This window comes from Microcaecilia unicolor, chromosome 2 (genome assembly GCF_901765095.1).
Source record: "Microcaecilia unicolor chromosome 2, aMicUni1.1, whole genome shotgun sequence".
Classification (NCBI taxonomy): Eukaryota; Metazoa; Chordata; class Amphibia; order Gymnophiona; family Siphonopidae; genus Microcaecilia; species Microcaecilia unicolor.
In genome coordinates this window covers 379,890,955-379,909,559 of record NC_044032.1, presented here as the reverse complement: position 1 = coordinate 379,909,559, position 18,605 = coordinate 379,890,955, and the positions used below count along the sequence as shown (strand labels likewise).

General features: G+C 42.5%; 1 protein-coding gene across 2 annotated transcripts in view; it reads left to right on the top strand.

The window, feature by feature from the left end:
* Positions 1–18,605, top strand: part of CENPC (centromere protein C) — a 247,457-nt gene that overhangs the window by 73,074 nt on the left and 155,778 nt on the right. For both annotated transcript variants that reach the window (XM_030190519.1, XM_030190518.1), the window contains one exon: positions 6,338–6,658. In XM_030190519.1, coding sequence (XP_030046379.1) covers positions 6,338–6,658 — 321 coding nt within the window. The remainder of the gene's footprint in view (positions 1–6,337; positions 6,659–18,605) is intronic.

Genomic DNA, 18,605 nt, shown 5'->3' with positions numbered 1-18,605 from the left:
CTCGCCTGGGGTGGGGAGCTCATGTCGATGGGCTTCACACCCAGGGACTGTGGTCCCTCCAGGAAAAGGATCTTCAGATCAACCTCCTGGAGCTCCGAGCGGTCTGGAACGCACTGAAGGCTTTCAGAGATCGCCTGTCCTGTCAAATTATCCAAATTCGGACAGACAATCAGGTTGCAGTGTATTACATCAACAAGCAGGGGGGCACCGGATCTCGCTCCATGTGTCAGGAAGCCGTCGGGATGTGGCGTTGGGCTTGCCAGTTCGGCATGCTCCTCCAAGCCACATACCTGGCAGGCGTAAACAACAGTCTGGCCGACAGACTGAGCAGAGTCATGCAACCGCACGAGTGGTTGCTCCATTCCAGAGTGGTATGCGAGATCTTCCGAGAGTGGGGCACCCCCTCGGTGGACCTTTTCGCCTCTCAGACCAACCATAAGCTGCCTCTGTTTTGTTCCAGACTTCAGGCACATGGCAGGCAAGCGTCGGATGCCTTTCTCCTCCATTGGGGGACCAGCCTCCTGTATGCTTATCCTCCCATACCTTTAGTGGGGAAGACCTTACTGAAGCTCAAGCAAATCACGGCACCATGATTCTGGCCCCGTCAGATCTGGTTCCCTCTTCTTCTGGAGTTGTCCTCCGAAGAACTGTGGAGATTGGAGTGTTTTCCGACTCTCATTTCGCAGAACGACGGAGCGTTGCTGCACCCCAACCTTCAGTCTCTGGCTCTCACAGCCTGGATGTTGAGGGCGTAGACTTTGCTTCGTTGGGTCTGTCTGAGGGTGTCTCCCGTGTCTTGCTTGCCTCTAGGAAGGATTCCACTAAAAAGAGTTACTTTTTCAAGTGGAGGAGGTTTGTCGTTTGGTGTGAGAGCAAGGCCCTAGAACCTCGTTCTTGCCCTGCACAGAACCTGCTTGAATACCTTCTGCACTTATCAGAGTCTGGCCTCAAGACCAACTCAGTAAGGAATCACCTTAGTGCGATTAGTGCTTACCATCTTCGTGTAGAGGGTAAAGCCATCTCTGGAGAGCCTTTAGTCGTTCGATTCATGAGAGGCTTGCTTTTTTCAAAGCCCCCTGTCAAGCCTCCTGCAGTGTCATGGGATCTCAACGTCGTCCTCACCCAGCTGATGAAACCTCCTTTTGAGCCACTGAATTCATGCCATCTGAAGTACTTGACCTGGAAGGTCATTTTCTTGGTGGCAGTTACTTCAGCTCGTAGGGTCAGTGAGCTTCAAGCCCTAGTAGCTCATGCTCCGTGTACTAAATTTCATCACAACAGAGTAGTCCTCCGCACTCACCCTAAGTTCCTGCCAAAGGTGGTGTCGGAGTTCCATCTTAACCAGTCAATTGTCTTGCCAACTTTCTTTCCCAGACCGCATACCCGCCCTACTGAACGTCAGTTGCACACATTGGACTGCAAAAGAGCATTGGCCTTCTACTTGGAGCAGACACAGCCCCACAGACAGTCCGCCCAATTGTTTGTTTCTTTCGACCCCAATAGGAAAGGGGTCGCTGTCGGGAAACGCACCATCTCCAATTGGCTAGCAGATTGCATTTTTTTCACTTATGCCCAGGCTGGGCTGACTCTTGAGGGTCATGTCACGGCTCATAGTGTCAGAGCCATGGCAGTGTCGGTGGTCCACTTGAAGTCAGCCACTATTGAAGAGATTTGCAAGGCTGCGACGTGGTCATCTGTCCACACATTCACATCACATTACTGCCTCCAGCAGGATACCCGACGCGACAGTCGGTTCGGGCAGTCGGTGCTGCAGAATCTGTTTGGGGTTTAAATCCAACTCCACCCTCCAGGACCCGAATTTATTCTGGTCAGGCTGCACTTTCAGTTAGTTGTTCTTCGTAGGTCAATTTTTGTTATGCCCTTGCCGTTGCGAGGTTCAATTGACCTGGGTTCTTGTTTTGAGTGAGCCTGAGAGCAAGGGATACCCAGTCGTGAGAACAAGCAGCCTGCTTGTCCTTGGAGAAAGCGAATGATACATACCTGTAGCAGGTGTTCTCCGAGGACAGCAGGCTGATTGTTCTCACCTACCCTCCCTCCTCCCCTTTGGAGTTGCGTTTTGATCATTTGCTTGTCATTCAACTGAGCGGGAACGGTCGCGCACGGGCGGGAAGACGGCCGCGCATGCGCGGTGGGCGTGCCCTGCGTGCGGGACCGCCCGGGAAGTTTTGTTTCGGTTGGTGGGGGCTGCCGTGGACGTCAACCCAGTCGTGAGAACAATCAGCCTGCTGTCCTCGGAGAACACCTGCTACAGGTATGTATCATTCGCTATACGTACTATTCGGCGGTGCATGCATCGTATTCACGAATTGACCTATGGCTGGGAGGACAAAGTTTGATACAGAGAGTACAAGGGGTACAAATACAGAGCAGAACTTGGTCCGATCATTCACCTCTTACGCTAACATTAAGGTGTACAACAAATAGAATACCCAAACCACGCTGGCGCATGGATGATAATATGTTAGCAGACCCAAATGTGATCAAGCCATTAGAAACCGACATTCAAAACTATATTACACATAATGACACGGGAGACGTGAGCGATGACATACTATGGGAGGGGCTTAAAGCAGTCCTTAGAGGACAGATTATATCATTACATTCATATAGATTGAGACAAAAACAACGTAAAACACAACTACTACATATAGAGCTTGAACATCTACAACATACTATAGCCAAAGGTACCCATACAGCAAGGGTAACTCAACGATGTCAACAAGTAGAGTTAGAACTTTGTGACCTACAGTTAGCAGAGGTGGCAGAAACACTTCAAAGAACACAACAGCAATATTATGAGTTTGGTAATAAAGCCTCCCGGCTATTAGCATATACATTTAAAAAACAAAAGATGAAAAACCATATACATGCAATAGAAGATAGCACAGGACAGTGACAGACTACAACTGATGATATTAAGCGGGCTTTCTATGCTTTTTATAAACAATTATACACAAGCAATTCAAGACTACTTAGAAGGGGTAGAGCTCCCTCAAATCGACCCAACTCAAAATGATGAACTCTCTGCACCCATTACATTGGAGGAGGTACAATGGGCAATACATAACTTACCTAACGGTAAGGCTCCAGGGCCTGATGGGTTCACGAATAGATTCTATAAATGTTTTGGGAAAATATTGGCACCTTTATTGGTTCGGGTATTAAATGAGATAGAACACCAAAAAGAATTGCCTCACTCATGGCGATTAGCTCATATTAGTATTCTACTAAAACCTGGGAAAACCCCGATGCAATGTGGATCATATCGACCCATATCACTCGTAGATACAGACTATAAAATATTCACGAAAATTCTAGCCAGGCAATTACAGAGGCTTATGCCGGAATTGGTGCAGAACGATCAGACGGGTTTTGTAGAAGGAAGACAAACGTTTGACAATATCAGACGGGCACTGCATTTAATACAAGAGGCAAATAGCACACAACAACCAACAATCTTGCTTTCTCTCGACGCTGAGAAAGCGTTCGATTGAGTGCACTGGCCCTATATGTTCAAGGTTCTGCATAAAATGGGAATGACGGGCCGATATATAGAATCGCTACAGCGTCTATACGATCAGCCACTAGCAGAATTGATTATAAATGGGGAATGGTCAGCCACTTTTAAATTAAACAGGGGGACACGGCAGGGATGTGCACTTTCTCCCCTGCTTTTCGCCCTCACAATGGAGCCATTAGCCCAGGTAATTAGAGCAAATGAGGCCATTCATGGGATCCAAATTGGTCATAAGATACATAAAATTATGCTGTTTGCAGATGATATCCTTTTGACTCTTAACAGACCCTCATGGATCATTACATACCATTGAACAAACATTGGGGCAATTTGGGCAAATAGCAGGATTTAAAATAAATATGACAAAATCAGAGATATTGGGCTTAAATATAAATGCAGAAGACAGGGATAAGTTACAAGAACGCCACCCATTTAGATGGACAAAGCGCTCCATTCGATATCTGGGAGTTAATTTGACACCTAGTCTAAAAACTCTTTTCGAGGCAAACTTCCCAGGTAAATTGCGGGAAATGTTACAGGAACTAGAGAGGTGGGAAGGGTTGGAGTTGTCCTGGATAGGCCGGATACAAGCAATAAAAATGATGTTGCTACTCAAAATTTTGTACCTCTTCATAGCATTACCAATCCAAATCCCCAAAAAATTCTTTAGACAACTAAAGAAAAAAACCTTTGCGTACATATGGAAACATAAGCCGCCCAGAGTACAAGCAGAAATGCTATACCAACCTAAAAAAAAGGGGGGAATGGGAGTGCCGGATTTCTTTAAATACTTTCAAGCAGCACAGCTAAGAATATTAGCAGCATGGATTACTGAGGAAGACAAACCATGGTTACAAATTGAAAAACACTGGATAGGACTTAATCATCCAGCAGCATTACTATGGCTCCCAAGTAAATGGATAGTAAATGGCAACATTGCTACCCCCAACAGTTGCATACCCATTAATGACATGGAATACGTTACGCCAACAATTCTGTCCACAGAGAACATATTTTTGTAAAATGCATATACAAGGGGCACCGGGATTTTCATGGGAAGAGGGAGACAAAATATATAAGCAATGGAGACAGAGAGGGTTGAGACAATTGGACCAAATATGGGAAGAGGGGGCAATACGTTCATATAATGAGCTGCAAGAAGAATTTAATCTCCCAGCACATCACCTGTTATACTACACTAGAATTAGAGATTATATTCTTCGAAAAGCCAAAGGGGAGCTACAAAAGGAGGAAACAGAATTAGAGCGGGCCATGGGCGGGAATAGTCGTAAAAGATGTGTGTCAAGAATATACGGGGCACTACTCTCATATAAAACCCCAATTCAGCAATACATACAGAAATGGGAACAAGATATAGGGGCCACACATGAACTGAAGAGTTGGGAAAAGGCGATAGGCTTTCTATTAAAGGGATCGGTAAGTAGTTCCATGATAGAAAATGGATATAAGATCTTGTACCGATGGTATTATACCCCATATAAAGTAGCGAAAATGTTTCCAGGCTCTTCGAATCAATGCTGGAGGGGATGTCAAGTGAGGGGGGATATGAAACATATATGGTGGTCGTGTCCAAAGATACAACCTTATTGGCAGGAATGTCTTAAGTTGTTGAAACAGATATTGGGTAAAGAATATCCACAAACGATGGACCACTGCTTATTGCAATTTTGCCCTCCCGGACTTCTGACCCCTCTTCACCGTTTGGCTTCCATGTTTTTAGGAGCGGCAAAGATTGCACTGGCAGCCGCCTGGAAGCAATCGCTGGCTCCACCAATTGTCAAAGTTCTATATAAAATGGACTATATGTATCAAATGGCAAAGCTTACAGGGATGAAGAACAATCAGCAGCTCTAGTTTACCAAAATATGGGACAAATATAAGCTTTGGAGATCCCAAGCGGGAATTGACTTAGATGCTCCGCACTTGATAATACCAAGGAGGTGAAATTACTTGGCAAACTTGGGTTTTTTTTAGGCCCGAAGTATTAAGTATAAAAGAAGATACACCACAGAGATCCATAGAATTATGAAGAGACGGGGGGGGGGGGGGGGGGGGGGGGGGGAGGGGAGGAGGGAAGGAGGGAAGGGAAAGGGGTTATTTCTATGATGTATAAAGTGATGTCAAAGTTTGTATATCTAAGTTGTCTATACACTAAAATAAAGTTTTAAAAAAAAAGAGAATATGACCTGCTTGTCCTCTGAGGACAGCAGGACATTTATTCTCACATACCCTTCCACCTCCCCTTGGCATTAAAAAAAAATATTCTATAATATTCTTATGGTCCTGTGTTCTCACGGCAGGAGGGAATTCTACACGTGTGTGATAGGGACATTGAGCGCGCTTAATAAAGCTATTTTTAGCTGTTTAATCTCCGCACTGGGCGACGTGGATGACGTCACCCACACGTGATAATGAATGGGCTGCTCTCCTTGGAAAATACCTGCTACAGGTAAGTATCTTTGCTTCATTGTATTTTATGAATTCTTGTCATGAAGCACGTTGAGCAGTCTTTGACCAAGAAAGTGGTTTATTAATCTTGTAAGTGAATAAATGCAAGAAATCATAGTAAAATAGATAATCCTTAGTTATGAGAAAGTGATGGTTGTTTGAGACCAAATATTGTTTGTGTTAAATAGGAAAAGAAAATGTAAAAATACATGCACCAGGCCACATTAACCCAACTTGTAGATTCATAGTGTTATTTTCTTTGGAGAACAGTTATATGGAAGAAATTATAATTTTCATACATTTTGATACAGTTAAAAATTTCTATTCCAGCAAAGAAAAGAAGGAAATATCAAGATTCCGTGGATCCATTAAGTCCAAAGAGGAGAAATGTGACCAGCCATAATACTGAAGAATTGTGCTCACAACTTCAGCCAATTAAAGATAACACCAGTACTGAAAAGAGTGTTTCTTCTGTAGAAAGCGAACCACAAAATAGTGGCATGGAAGATGCTGTTTACATATCTAGAAGTAATCGGAAGTCAAATCCACCTTCCTGTTGGTGGGTGGTTTCACACAGTGAGAGCAAGGTGGAAGTACCACAGTCAAAGTATTCTCAACAGTTGTCAAAACAATCTTTGAAGAAAATTTCAAGTAAGATTTTTTTTTTCATATTTCCTATTTTGATAGGTACATGGGTGAATCAGTCACTGTTACTATGGGTTATGTGACCCTAGGATGGGAAATCTGTACACCTCTGAGTTCCCTTGTCCATCCTGGGATTAACCATAGTGTTCCCACTTGCAGGAGTCAGCATCGCTTGTTACAGCTTGCTGCCCTCTTCTCTGCCAACTTTGATCTGAAGGTTGGACCTTGGAGGACTAGTGCTCTTACGAGATTACAGGGCACCCTGTGTTTCAAACTTCAACCAACAGAAGAGAACGTAGCTGCAGGGGATTGTGGTGTTAGAGTTTCAAAGTAGGAACTGCTTCTGCAGTATTTTGATCCTTTGCTTGGCCATTGAAAAGGAGCCAGTTCTAGGGATTCACCTGTTCTCTTTCATCTCACATGGCAAATTATTGCTCCTTTGGATGGCTGTTAAAATGTCCTTTTTTAAAGTTGACACCTTTCAGTAGACTACTATAAAAATTTCTCTGCATAAAGTTTTGAATGCATATTGTCCTTTCATCTGATGACATATGATTGTGTACCATGATTAGGTGCATTAACATGATATCAGCTATATGGTAGTGCACAATTCAGATAATCTAGTTAAAACTTAGGTATTTAGTGTTGGAATGTACTCCAGGTCCAAAAAAAATAACTATCTGTATATAACATGTGAACTGCTTTGACTGTAACCACATAAATGCAGTATATCAAATCTCATCATCATTCCCCTTTCCCTTTGGATTAGCATTAGTTAAAGATGTACTCTTTCTAAACAGTTTAGAAAAGGATGATAGTATGTTCTTGAAAGGCCATTCTGTGTGATCTTAAATTCATATGCAATGCCTTTATGTAAATTTTATTAGAAGAAGCATAATTATTGTATGAATATAAACATGTGCTATTTAGTTAACACAGGGTGAATGCATGAAAACTTGAAGGTTGTCATTTTGGTTCTATTTGTTTGAGACCAACACCTGGACGGATTACCTACCTTGCTCTCGTCTTCTGTACCTGGCAGAGGTCAACAGAAAGAAATACACAAACACCAATTACTATATGTTAGATAGCAAAGGCCTTTGCGGAGAAGTCAGAGTCCACTTAACCGCAGTAGATTTGCACTGGACTGGCTCAACTTACTCACTTCATTACCTCTGCCTTTTAAGTGTTATCAGGCCATAGGTTAATAAGTCAGCAGTTTTGCATCACTAATCATAAAGACACAATTTGTTGACAGTCACAGGTTATGTTCTGCTTCATCAGTAGGAAACAGGGCAGCTGATCTGCAAACTCCAATGTGGAAACAAACCAAACAGATCTTTATTGGTGAAAATGCAAAACAATGCCCGACGCGGGCCGTGTTTCGCCCCCGTAAGGGCTTCATCAGGGGCTACAAAATATAAATAATTCAAACAAAAATAATAAAAACATATATTGATAATATAAAACAGAACAAAGAATAAAAATGATGACATGCACAAAAAAGTATAAAAAATGTATGCCAATTTAACATACGTTGAAAAATAAATACAATATTAAAACACCATATGTGACATGCATAATAAAGAAAAAATCAAAAAGTACACATTCAGGAATCTTTTAAGCAATACTTCCTCAAATTTTCAAATCAAATCAATTGAAGTTTCTACACTAGTTTATAATATCATTATAAATTTAGTACAAGTTTATTCATTTCAACAAGTCTTATCAATATTAGTAAAGCACAGCAATCATTTTCCCCATTTATATAACAATATTTAAACATCTCAAATCTCTTTGAAGCAATGGAACAATAGACTAATTGGGATTTTTAGCTATGTCTCACTAAAGATATGAATTGTTCGACATTTTGCTGACAGCTACTGATGATGCCCAAGAGGCGAAACACAAATTTTGTCAGGCTGGAAGATCACTGTAATAGTGGAGATACAAGAATACGCCACAAATTGTTTATATTATTATGGCAAATTAATGGACTGAGCAGTTCTGAAGGAAATTCCATGTGTGAAGACTGCGCTTTTCAATTGACTGAATGATTGATCTGGACATTTATAGTGTGCTGACTGGTTCAGTTCACTTAGTACTTTCACCATGGAGAAACTCCTAAGGATTTGAGATGTTTTAATATTGTTATATATGTGGGGAAAATGATTGCTGTGCTTTACTAATATTGATAAGATTTGTTGAAATGAATAAACTTGTACTAAATTTATAATGATATTATAAACTAGTGTAGAAACTTTCTTTATAATTTTATGCATAATACAGAATCATAAAACTGCCAACTTAGGATGAATGCACATAAACAGTGATGCATGTAAATTAAATAGTTAACATCCTGGCTGAATATCCCTTGATTTGTATGAATATACATGTCATAATATAGTAAACATAGTAATAGAAATAGGACACATATCTATGTGGTGTGCATAAAGTTCCTCAGCACCAAAAATACATACATTAAAACCAGGCATAAAGGAATCCTGTGCAGAAGGAATGGATCCACAGAAGCTTAGCTGAAATTAGGTGGCGGGGGGAAGAGGGGTTGGTGGTTGAGAGGCTAGGATGGGGGAGGGCAGACTTATACGGGGTCTGTGCCAGAGCCGGTGATGGGAGGCGGGACTGGTGGTTGGGAGGCGGGAAATACTGCTGCACAGACTTATACGGTCTGTGCCCTGAAAAAGACAGGTACAAATCAAGGTAAGGTATACACATATGAGTTTATCGTGGGCAGACTAGATGGACCGTGCAGGTCTTTTTCTGCCGTCATCTACTATGTTACAATGTAAAACTCACCAGAAGAAACCTCTTGGAAAAGGCACCGTAGCAAATTAAAAACCAGCAAAGTGATTATTCATTTAACAAAACTTAAAGCCAGTCATTATGGGCTAGATTCTATATATGACACCTGAAAATTCCGCGTGATACAGAATTTTGCTTAAGCGCATTCGGTAACCACAAGGTGCTATATAGAGAGTACACCTAAGCCAGAAATGTATATGCTATTAAAGGCACTAAATATAGAATACACCTAGTATCTTTCTACGTGGTAAAAACTGCCAATTTCCGCATGGTATATAGAATCTTTCCAGAAATGACGAACAACGTTGATGCTTATTGACATAGTGATATTACAACATCAGATCTGCGGGGACATTTATTTAAGATGCCATGGAGGAAGAGAAGAATGCCAAATTTCAGGCCCTAAGACAACACTGCTAGCAAGACAGTTCCTCCACATGGAGGAACGGTACTTTGTTCTACCCGGTTGCAGGAGGTAATATCTCGTATACCACAGAAGCTGGGAGAGGCTGACAGCAGTATATAATGCAGAGGCCTGGGTCCGCAGGGATGTGAGTATACTAAGTAGTGTCCACAAGTTATGTTTTTGATTGTAGTAGTTCAGTTCCTCCCCTATTAAAACTTCTGTTTTTTTCCCTCCAATGCAATCTTTTTTTTCAAAGTCCCTCTTAGCCTTCAAATGCAAAGTGCTGATAAGGAAGGCTAAGAGGGACTTCGAAATAAAGATAGCGTTGGAGGCAAAAACACACAGTAAAATTTTTTTTAGGTATATTAAAAGCAGGAAACTGGCAAAAGAATCAGTTGGACAGCTAGATGACCGAGGAGTAAAAGGGGCAATCAGGGAAGACAAAGCCGTAGCAGAGAGATTAAATGAATTCTTTGCTTCGGTCTTCACCGAGGAAGATTTGGGAGTGATACCGGTGCCAGAAATGGTATTCGAAGCTGACGAGTCGGAGAAACTTAATGAATTCTCTGTAAACCTGGAAGATGTAATGGGGCAGTTCTACAAACTGAAGAGTAGCAAATCTCCTGGACCGGATGGTATTCATCCTACAGTACTGATAGAACTGAAAAATGAGCTTGCAGAGCTATTGTTAGAAATATGTAATTTATCCTTAAAATACTGGAAGACTGGAGGGTGGCCAATGTAACGCTGATTTTTAAAAAAGGTTCCAGAGGAGATCCGGGAAATTATGCACCGGTGAGTCTGACGTTGGTGCCGGGCAAAATGGTAGAGACTATTATTAAGAACAAAATTACAGAGCATATTCAAAAGCATGGATTAATGAGACAAAGTCAGCATGGATTTACTAAAGGGAAATCTTGCCTCACCAATCTACTACATTTCCTTGAAGGGGTGAACAAACATGTGGATAAAGGGGAGCCGGTTGATATTGTGTATCTGGATTTTCAGAAGGTGTTTGACAAAGTACATCATGAAAGACTCCAGAGGAAATTGGAGAGTCATGGGATAGGAGGTAGTGTTCTATTGTGGATTAAAAACTGGTTAAAAGATAGAAAACAGAGAGTAGGGTTTAAATGGTCAGTATTCTCAATGGAGAAGGGTAGTTAGTGGGTTCCCCAGGGGTCTGTGCTGGGACCGCTGTTCTTTAACATATTTATAAATGACCTAGAGATGGGAGTAACTAGTGAGGTAATTAAATTTGCTGATGACACAAAGTTATTCAAAGTCGTTAAATCGCGGTAGGATTGTGAAAAATTACAAGCGGACCTTACAAGACTGGGAGGACTGGGCGTCTAAATGGCTGATGATGTTTAATGTGAGTAAGTGCAAAGTGATGCATGTGGGAAAGAGGAACCTGAATTATAGCTACGTCATGCAAGGTTCCACGTTAGGAGTCACAAACCAAGAAAGGGATCTAGGTGTCGTCGTTGATGATACATTGAAACCTTCTGCTCAGTGTGCTGCTGTGGCTGAGAAAGCAAATAGAATGTTAGGTATTATTAGGAAAGGAATGGAAAACAAAAATGAGGATGTTATAATGCCTTTGTATCGCTCCATGGTGCGACCGCACCTCGAATATTGTGTTCAATTCTGGTCGCCGTATCTCAAAAAAGATAGTGGAATTAGAAAAGGGTGACGAAAATGATAAAGGGGATGGACCGACTTCCCTATGAGGAAAGGCTAAAGCGGCTATGGCTCTTCAGCTTGGAGAAAAGGTGGCTTAGGGGAGATATGATAGAGGTCTATAAAATAATGAGTGGAGTTGAATGGGTAGATGTGAAGTGTCTGTTGACGCTTTCCAAAAATACTAGGACTAGGGGGCATGTGATGAAGCTACAATGTAGTAAATTTAAAACGAATCGGACAAAATATTTCTTCACTCAACATGTAATTAAACTCTGGAATTCGTTGCCAGAGAATGTGATAAAGGCGGTTAGCTTAGTGAAGTTTAAAAAAGATTTGGACAGCTTCCTAAAGGAAAAGTCCATAGACCGTTGTTAAATGGACTTGAGGAAAATCCACTATTTCTGGGATAAGTATAAAATGTTTTGTACTTTTTTGGGATCTTGTCAGGTATTTGTGATCTGGATTGGCCACTGTTGGAAACAGGATGTTGGGCTTGATGGATCTTTGGTGTTTCACAGTATGACAATACTTATGTACTTATGTATGTGTGTATCCCAGCAAACTATAGTGTGGAAAACCAACTGATGTGTATCTAGAAATGACTCGTATTTCCATTATTCATGTAAAAACTCCACAGAACCAATGGCATACTTAAAGTTCCTATTTCTGTTTAGTACAGTAGTACCCCACCCATCATTCGTCCATATATTTTGAGATAACATTTAAATCACAAACTTTGTCATCAGACCTTTATATTTAAACATCCCTGTGTAATATTGTACTATAACAGTAAGATTATAATGGTTGTTTTCAGGAAGGCAAATGCTCTAACCACTTCCTTCAGTAACAGAGCCTCAGCCAATGTCAAAAGTTGCTTTAGTCGGAAGGAATTGAGCAAAACACATGTGGTTTGGTGGTGGGCATGCTCCACTGAAGGGATTTGAACCAGCTACCCCAGACGGACAAGGCAAGTGCTTTAACCACTCTGCCACTTCCATCCTTGAGCAACAGAGCCTCTGGCAATTTCAAAGGCTGCTTTGGTGGGGGAGGGGCACATGCGCCACTAATGGGATTTGAACTATCTACCCCAGAAGGACAGGGCAAGTGCTATTCATGACATTACCTTGAGAATCTTTAATCAAAGTGATCATCCCATTACCTCACCAAGTCTTAACTATACATTCAAGCATCTTACCCGTTTTGTTTCCATAATTGTGAAAACGGTACTTTTGGTAAATCAAACTTCTATTAGTTTGTTCATGAGCGTATTAAATGCTTCTTGAGCTGAGAGAAAGACCTTGTTTGTGCGTGTGGAAGGAGACCTTACATAAGCTTTTTTGGCCTTTTGGAGTTCCGCCTCTAATGTATGAATGCTCGCAGCAATTTTCCTAAGCCTAGAGTCTATATAGGCAATGATATCGGTGCATGACACCACCTTTGCAGTGTTCCTAAAAAAGATTGGGTTGATCTGAGTGTTTATTATGAAGTGTATATGATTCCCATTTGGAAGCCTAGAAAGTGGGGAAACGCCAACCCAAGGTGACATGAAAATGCGCGGGGGCCTCCATGTCAGTCCACACTACAGAATAATCTGAAACAGCTCAGGGCCCACAACCGCCTCAGTGACATGAAAATGCGCAGGGTTCTCCATGTCAGTCCACACTACAGAATAATCTGAAACAGCTCAGGGCCCACAACTGCCTCAGTGACATATGGAAACAATGTGATAGATGGAAAAATATAATCTAGGTGAGAGAGAGTGTCCTGGGCCCTGGATTGATGAGTATAACCCAGTTTCATGGGGTGGAGGAGCTGCCAAGTGTGTAACAAGTCTAAAGTAGTGCAAAAGGACTGTAATACTCTGTCCTGGCCTATCTCCACTACTGTGCCCAGAAGCTACAGTGGAATCTGCTCAGGGGTCAGATGACAAATTCATGTCACCCATCACCAACACCTCCCTCCCCAAATAGAGAAGCATACAGAGAAGGGTAAAACGTTTTGTCATATGGGGTGGGACCATTCTCTACAAGCAGATAAAGCTTTCACCCTTCCATCCATAGTTTTACCAACAAGTACCTACGCTGGGGATCTGTCATCAACACATCAGATTTGCACGCAAGGGCTTTGTGTATTAAGACTGCAACTCCTCCCCGCTGGCCACCAGAAGAAGCAAAATGGACCTCTCCTACCCAGCTTTTACAAAGCTTCAGATGCTCTTGAGCAGAGAGCCGAGTTCATGCAAGGAAGCAATGTCTGTCCCCTGCCGCTGCAAAGCTGCTAAAATCTTAGTGCGCGTTATTGGTGAAGAGATACATGGCAACAAGGGGCAGACATCTAAAAGCACCAAGCTCTCCAATAAGCACAAAAAGTAACTGTGAAATAAAGAGATCAGGATGCCCAGCCTCAAAAACTACAGTGTGCATTAGGCAGCAGTGCCACCGCAAATAAATATAGACAGTAACCGCAAACATATGGATACCCCTACTACTACTACTAATTATTTCTATAGCACTAGTAGACATACACAGCACTGTACATGTTATATACAGGTACTTTCTCTATCCCTAGAGGGCTCACAATCTAAGTTTTTGTACCTGGGGCAATGGAGGTTTAAGTGACTTACCCACAGTCGTAAGGAGCTGCAGTGGGAATGAAACCCAGATTGCCAGGCTCAAAGCCTGCTGCACTAACCAATAGGCTACTCCTCCACTCCCCCATCCCCCCAAACTTCCTTCCCCACCCCAACCACCACTTTCCACTAGGATGCATTCCACTAGGATGTGTTCCCTGCCCTCACCTTCCACTTCAGTATCCCTGTATATGTCCCACTTACCACTCCATAGTGCAGTTTGTCATGAGACACGTTTATGCATGGAGACCCACATTAGTTAAAAATGACAGTACATCACCTATCCATAAGTTCCACTGTGTTCATACTCCTAGCAAATGAATTCCCTCTTCTAAGTGGTCTCAATAAAAATAGTTCAATGGTGACCAGTAGAACTTTCTCAATTGCATCCCACACTAGCTCAGGCCTCTGTCTGTCCTCCAGCCAGCAAACGGTCCAAACAAGCCTGAGCAGCTTGCAGAGTATTATAGGTCTGCCAGTGGCCATTCACATTGATCATAAGCAGCATGGGATACAAAAGCATGAAATGTTGTTGTTTGGCATGAAGCTGAGAGCAAATTGGTGTAAACTGCTTCCGACGCTGTTGGAGGTCAGCCAAATAATCTTGAAAAATTTCATTTGGTTCCCCCTCATAATTCAAGATTCCTTTCTTAAGGTGATATCCTTGCAGGATCATTTGTTTGTGTACATAATTATGAATTTTGACCACCACCACCCAAGGTCGATTTTGACGGTGTTGCATGCGACCCACATGGTGCACACCCTTTCAAGGCACAGTGAGCCCACTCTATCGCTATGCGTGAACTCTGATTTTAACCATGTCTCTAGCAGCTGGGACAAATTGCAGTTGGGGAGGTGTTTGGCAGCTCAGCAATTCTCAGATTCCCTCTCCTCGACCAGTTCCCAAGTTCATCAGTTTTGTCAGCTTGCATTTTCACTTGCTGCTCAAGATGCACAAGCATGTCTGCGGTCTCTGTCCCCGTTTCTTCTACGGCAGTGGCTCGCTCCTCAAGGTCTCCTGTTCTAGTTGTTTCTGCTTGCAAAATTTCCATATTAGTTAATTGCCCCAAAAGCTGACAGAGCCTGGGCTCTAAGGCTTGACCTACCACCTTCATCAGCTGATGTAATTGCTGATCCAAGAACATTGGCATAAGAGGGGCCTCTGCTCCCCACTGTTTTTGTTTTTCTTGTCTGGAAGGATTACAGGACATGGCACCATCCAATTTTTGAACATATTTGTCTATCCACCGGTAAGGATGTCTCGCATATGAAGTCTGCTTCTCAGGAGGTAAGATGTGAGGGTAAAAGGGGGTCTGGTTTTGCACAGTTACTCTTGCTATGTTCGTTAGCATAGGGATTTGTCTTTCATCTAGAATGGAATTTTATAATCTAGTTAGGAGTGACAATTTGTCCACAAAAACCTTATAGATGCTAATGGAGTAGCCATCTAATCCTGGTACTTTACTTGCGGATAAGGTCTTTGCCACCACATCTCCAGAGGATATTTCTTCATCAAATCACCCAGGAAGATAAACTTGATGAAAATAGTTCTATGTAGTCAGCTCCTTTATTGTGTTATCACAAGCATACAGTTTCTGATTAAAAAAACCCTAACTTTTTAAATTGCTTATATAGTAAACCCCCCCCACCCCGGCTCTAATTTTTAAAATTGAATTCCTCATCTACTGCTATTTGTTGTTGGGTCAGTAGCTCGTCTGGTTTGTTTCCAAACTCATAATACATCAGGTCAGTTTTAACTGAAATTCCACTGCATGTGACCGAAGGGCCTGTAATTCAGCTCATTTCCGTGATCCCTAAGGAGAGAGATTCCCAGTATTGGAAAGCATGGGTTGATGAGGTCTCAGTTACCCCATAACTCCATGGTGGTGGATTTCGCCCTCAAAAGAGCCAAGAGTTCTAGAGACTATTCTTCGGTGCCCCCAGGCAGAGAAGCTAGAACCTTGGACTTACTGCACTTTGGTCTGGCATTGGCTCCCAGGGTATTCACAAAATGCCTAGCAGTTGTCGCAATGTCACTACGTACACTGGGGGTGCATGTGTTCCCTTGTCTCGACTATTGGCTGGTGAAGAGCAAATGCAGTATATCAAATCTCATCATCATCACCTCAGAGGAGGGTGCTCTGGAGTCCATGCTGATGACTATTCAGGTGCTGGAACTACTAGGGTTTGTAATAAATTACCCCCAACTCCCATCTCATACCTGTTCAAGAATTGGAGTTCATTGAGGCACTGCTGGGCATGAGAGCAGTTCAGGCCTGTCTCCCCGAGACACTGGCAGACAACCTTCTGTCCCTGGTTTCCATGGTTCGAGCTTCTCAGCAAGTCACAGCTCGGCAGATGTTGAGACTCTTGGGGCACATGGCCTCCACAGTTCATGTTACTCCTGTGGCACGCCTACATATGAGATCTGCTTAATGGACCCTAGCTTCCCAGTGGTATCAAGCTGAGGGAAGTCTAGAGGATGTCATCCACCTTTCTACCTACTTTTGGAATTCTCTTCTGTGGTGGACTATTCAATCCAATTTGACCAATGGACGACCATTCCAAATTCCTCAGCCACAGAAAGTGCTCACAACAGATGCATCACTCCTAGGGTGGGGAGCTCATGTAGATGGACTTCACACTCAGGGAGCCTGGTCCCCCCAGGAAACAGACTTCAGATCAAGCTCCAGGAGCTTTGAGCGATCTGGAACGCTTTAAAGGCCTTCAGCGATCGATTGTCCACCCAAAATATCTTAATTCAAATGGACAATCAGGTTGCGATGTACTACTCCAACAAGCAGGGGGGCACCGGATCTTGCCCACTGTGTCAGAAAGCCGTCCAGATGTGGCTTTGGGCACACTGTCACTGCATGTTTCTCCAAGCCACTTATCTGGCAGGTGAAAACAACAGTCTGGCTGACAGGCGGAGCAGGGTAGTGCAACCTCACGAGTGGTCACTGAATATGGGCATAGGCCGCAAGATCTTCTGAGCGTGGGGCACCTCCTTGATGGATCTTTTTGCCACTCAAATCAATCATAAAGTCCCTCAGTTCTGTTCCAGGCTTCATGCCCACGACAGACTAGCGTCAGATACCTTTCTCCTACATTGGGGAACAGGCCTTCTGTTTGCGTATCCTCCCATATCTCTAGTAGGGAAGAATTTGCTGAAACTCAAGCAAGACTGTGGAACCATGATCCTGATTGCACCCTATTGGCCGTGTCATATTTGGTTCCCTCTTCCTGTGGAATTGTCCTCCGAAGAATTGTGGAGATTGGAGTGTTTCCCAACCCTCATCACTCACAATGAGAGGTCGCTTCTACATCCCAATCTCCAGTCTCTGGCTCTCATGGCCTGGATGTTGAGAGCCTAGAATTCGCTTCCTTGGGTCTTTCAGAGGGTGTCTCCCTAGTCTTCCTGTTTCCTCCAGGAAAGACTCCACTAAGAGGTGTTACTCTTCCAAATGGAGGAGGTTTGCCATCTGGTGTAACAGAAAGGCCGTTGATCCTCTCTCTTGTCCTACACAGACCCTGCTTGAATACCTTCTACACTTATCAGAGTCTGGTCTCAAGACCAACTCTGTAAGGGTTCATCTCAGTGCAATTAGTGCCTATCATCCAAGCATATAGGTATTTGCCTGCAATAATCTAGGCTTTTTATGGCCCAAGGATGATTAAGAATAAGAGTAATTATCTAGTGATGTAACTATTTCATTGTTAATTTAAAGAATTCTTATTAGACAAGGATTGCCCTTAATAGAGAACTAAAATTAGCATATATAGATACATGTAGGCAGTTTTGCATGTATGTCTATACATGTATATACATGTATATAATGCAACTTATAAAATACCTTGTTTGCAGAAGTACATGTTATGTCAAAAGCATCTATACTTGATTATGTATCTCTTTTGTTTCAGGGGGGAGGGGAGGACAGCGCATGGGTAGGTAGAGTCTTGATTAATGCATGCATAGGCTATAAATAGGAGCCTATTTGACCTCTCTGCTTAGGCAACTTTATATAGTCTTAGTGTGGTAGCAATTAAGTTTGATATTATTGTTAACAAGTTCTGTTGTCTTTTGTGTAATTCCATTACTGGGATTTGATTTGCTTTGTCATACCCTGCCTTTGCTATATTTGTTTATTTACCCTATTTCAATAAAATGTATTTAAATATTAAATGTATCCTTTGTATTGCTTATATCTCCAATCCCTTAAGAAAATTATGTATGTTTTACTATTTTTTTTTCTATTGCTTGCCCCTCTCTACCTTTGGGGAAATGTAGTCTTTTTTTTTCTCATGCCACAGGGGGTGATGCCACTTTGTTCTCCCTCAGTAGGAAGGTTGATATCCAGCAGTACTGTGGTACTGGTGATACAGGGAAATTTGGGTGACCATAAATGAGA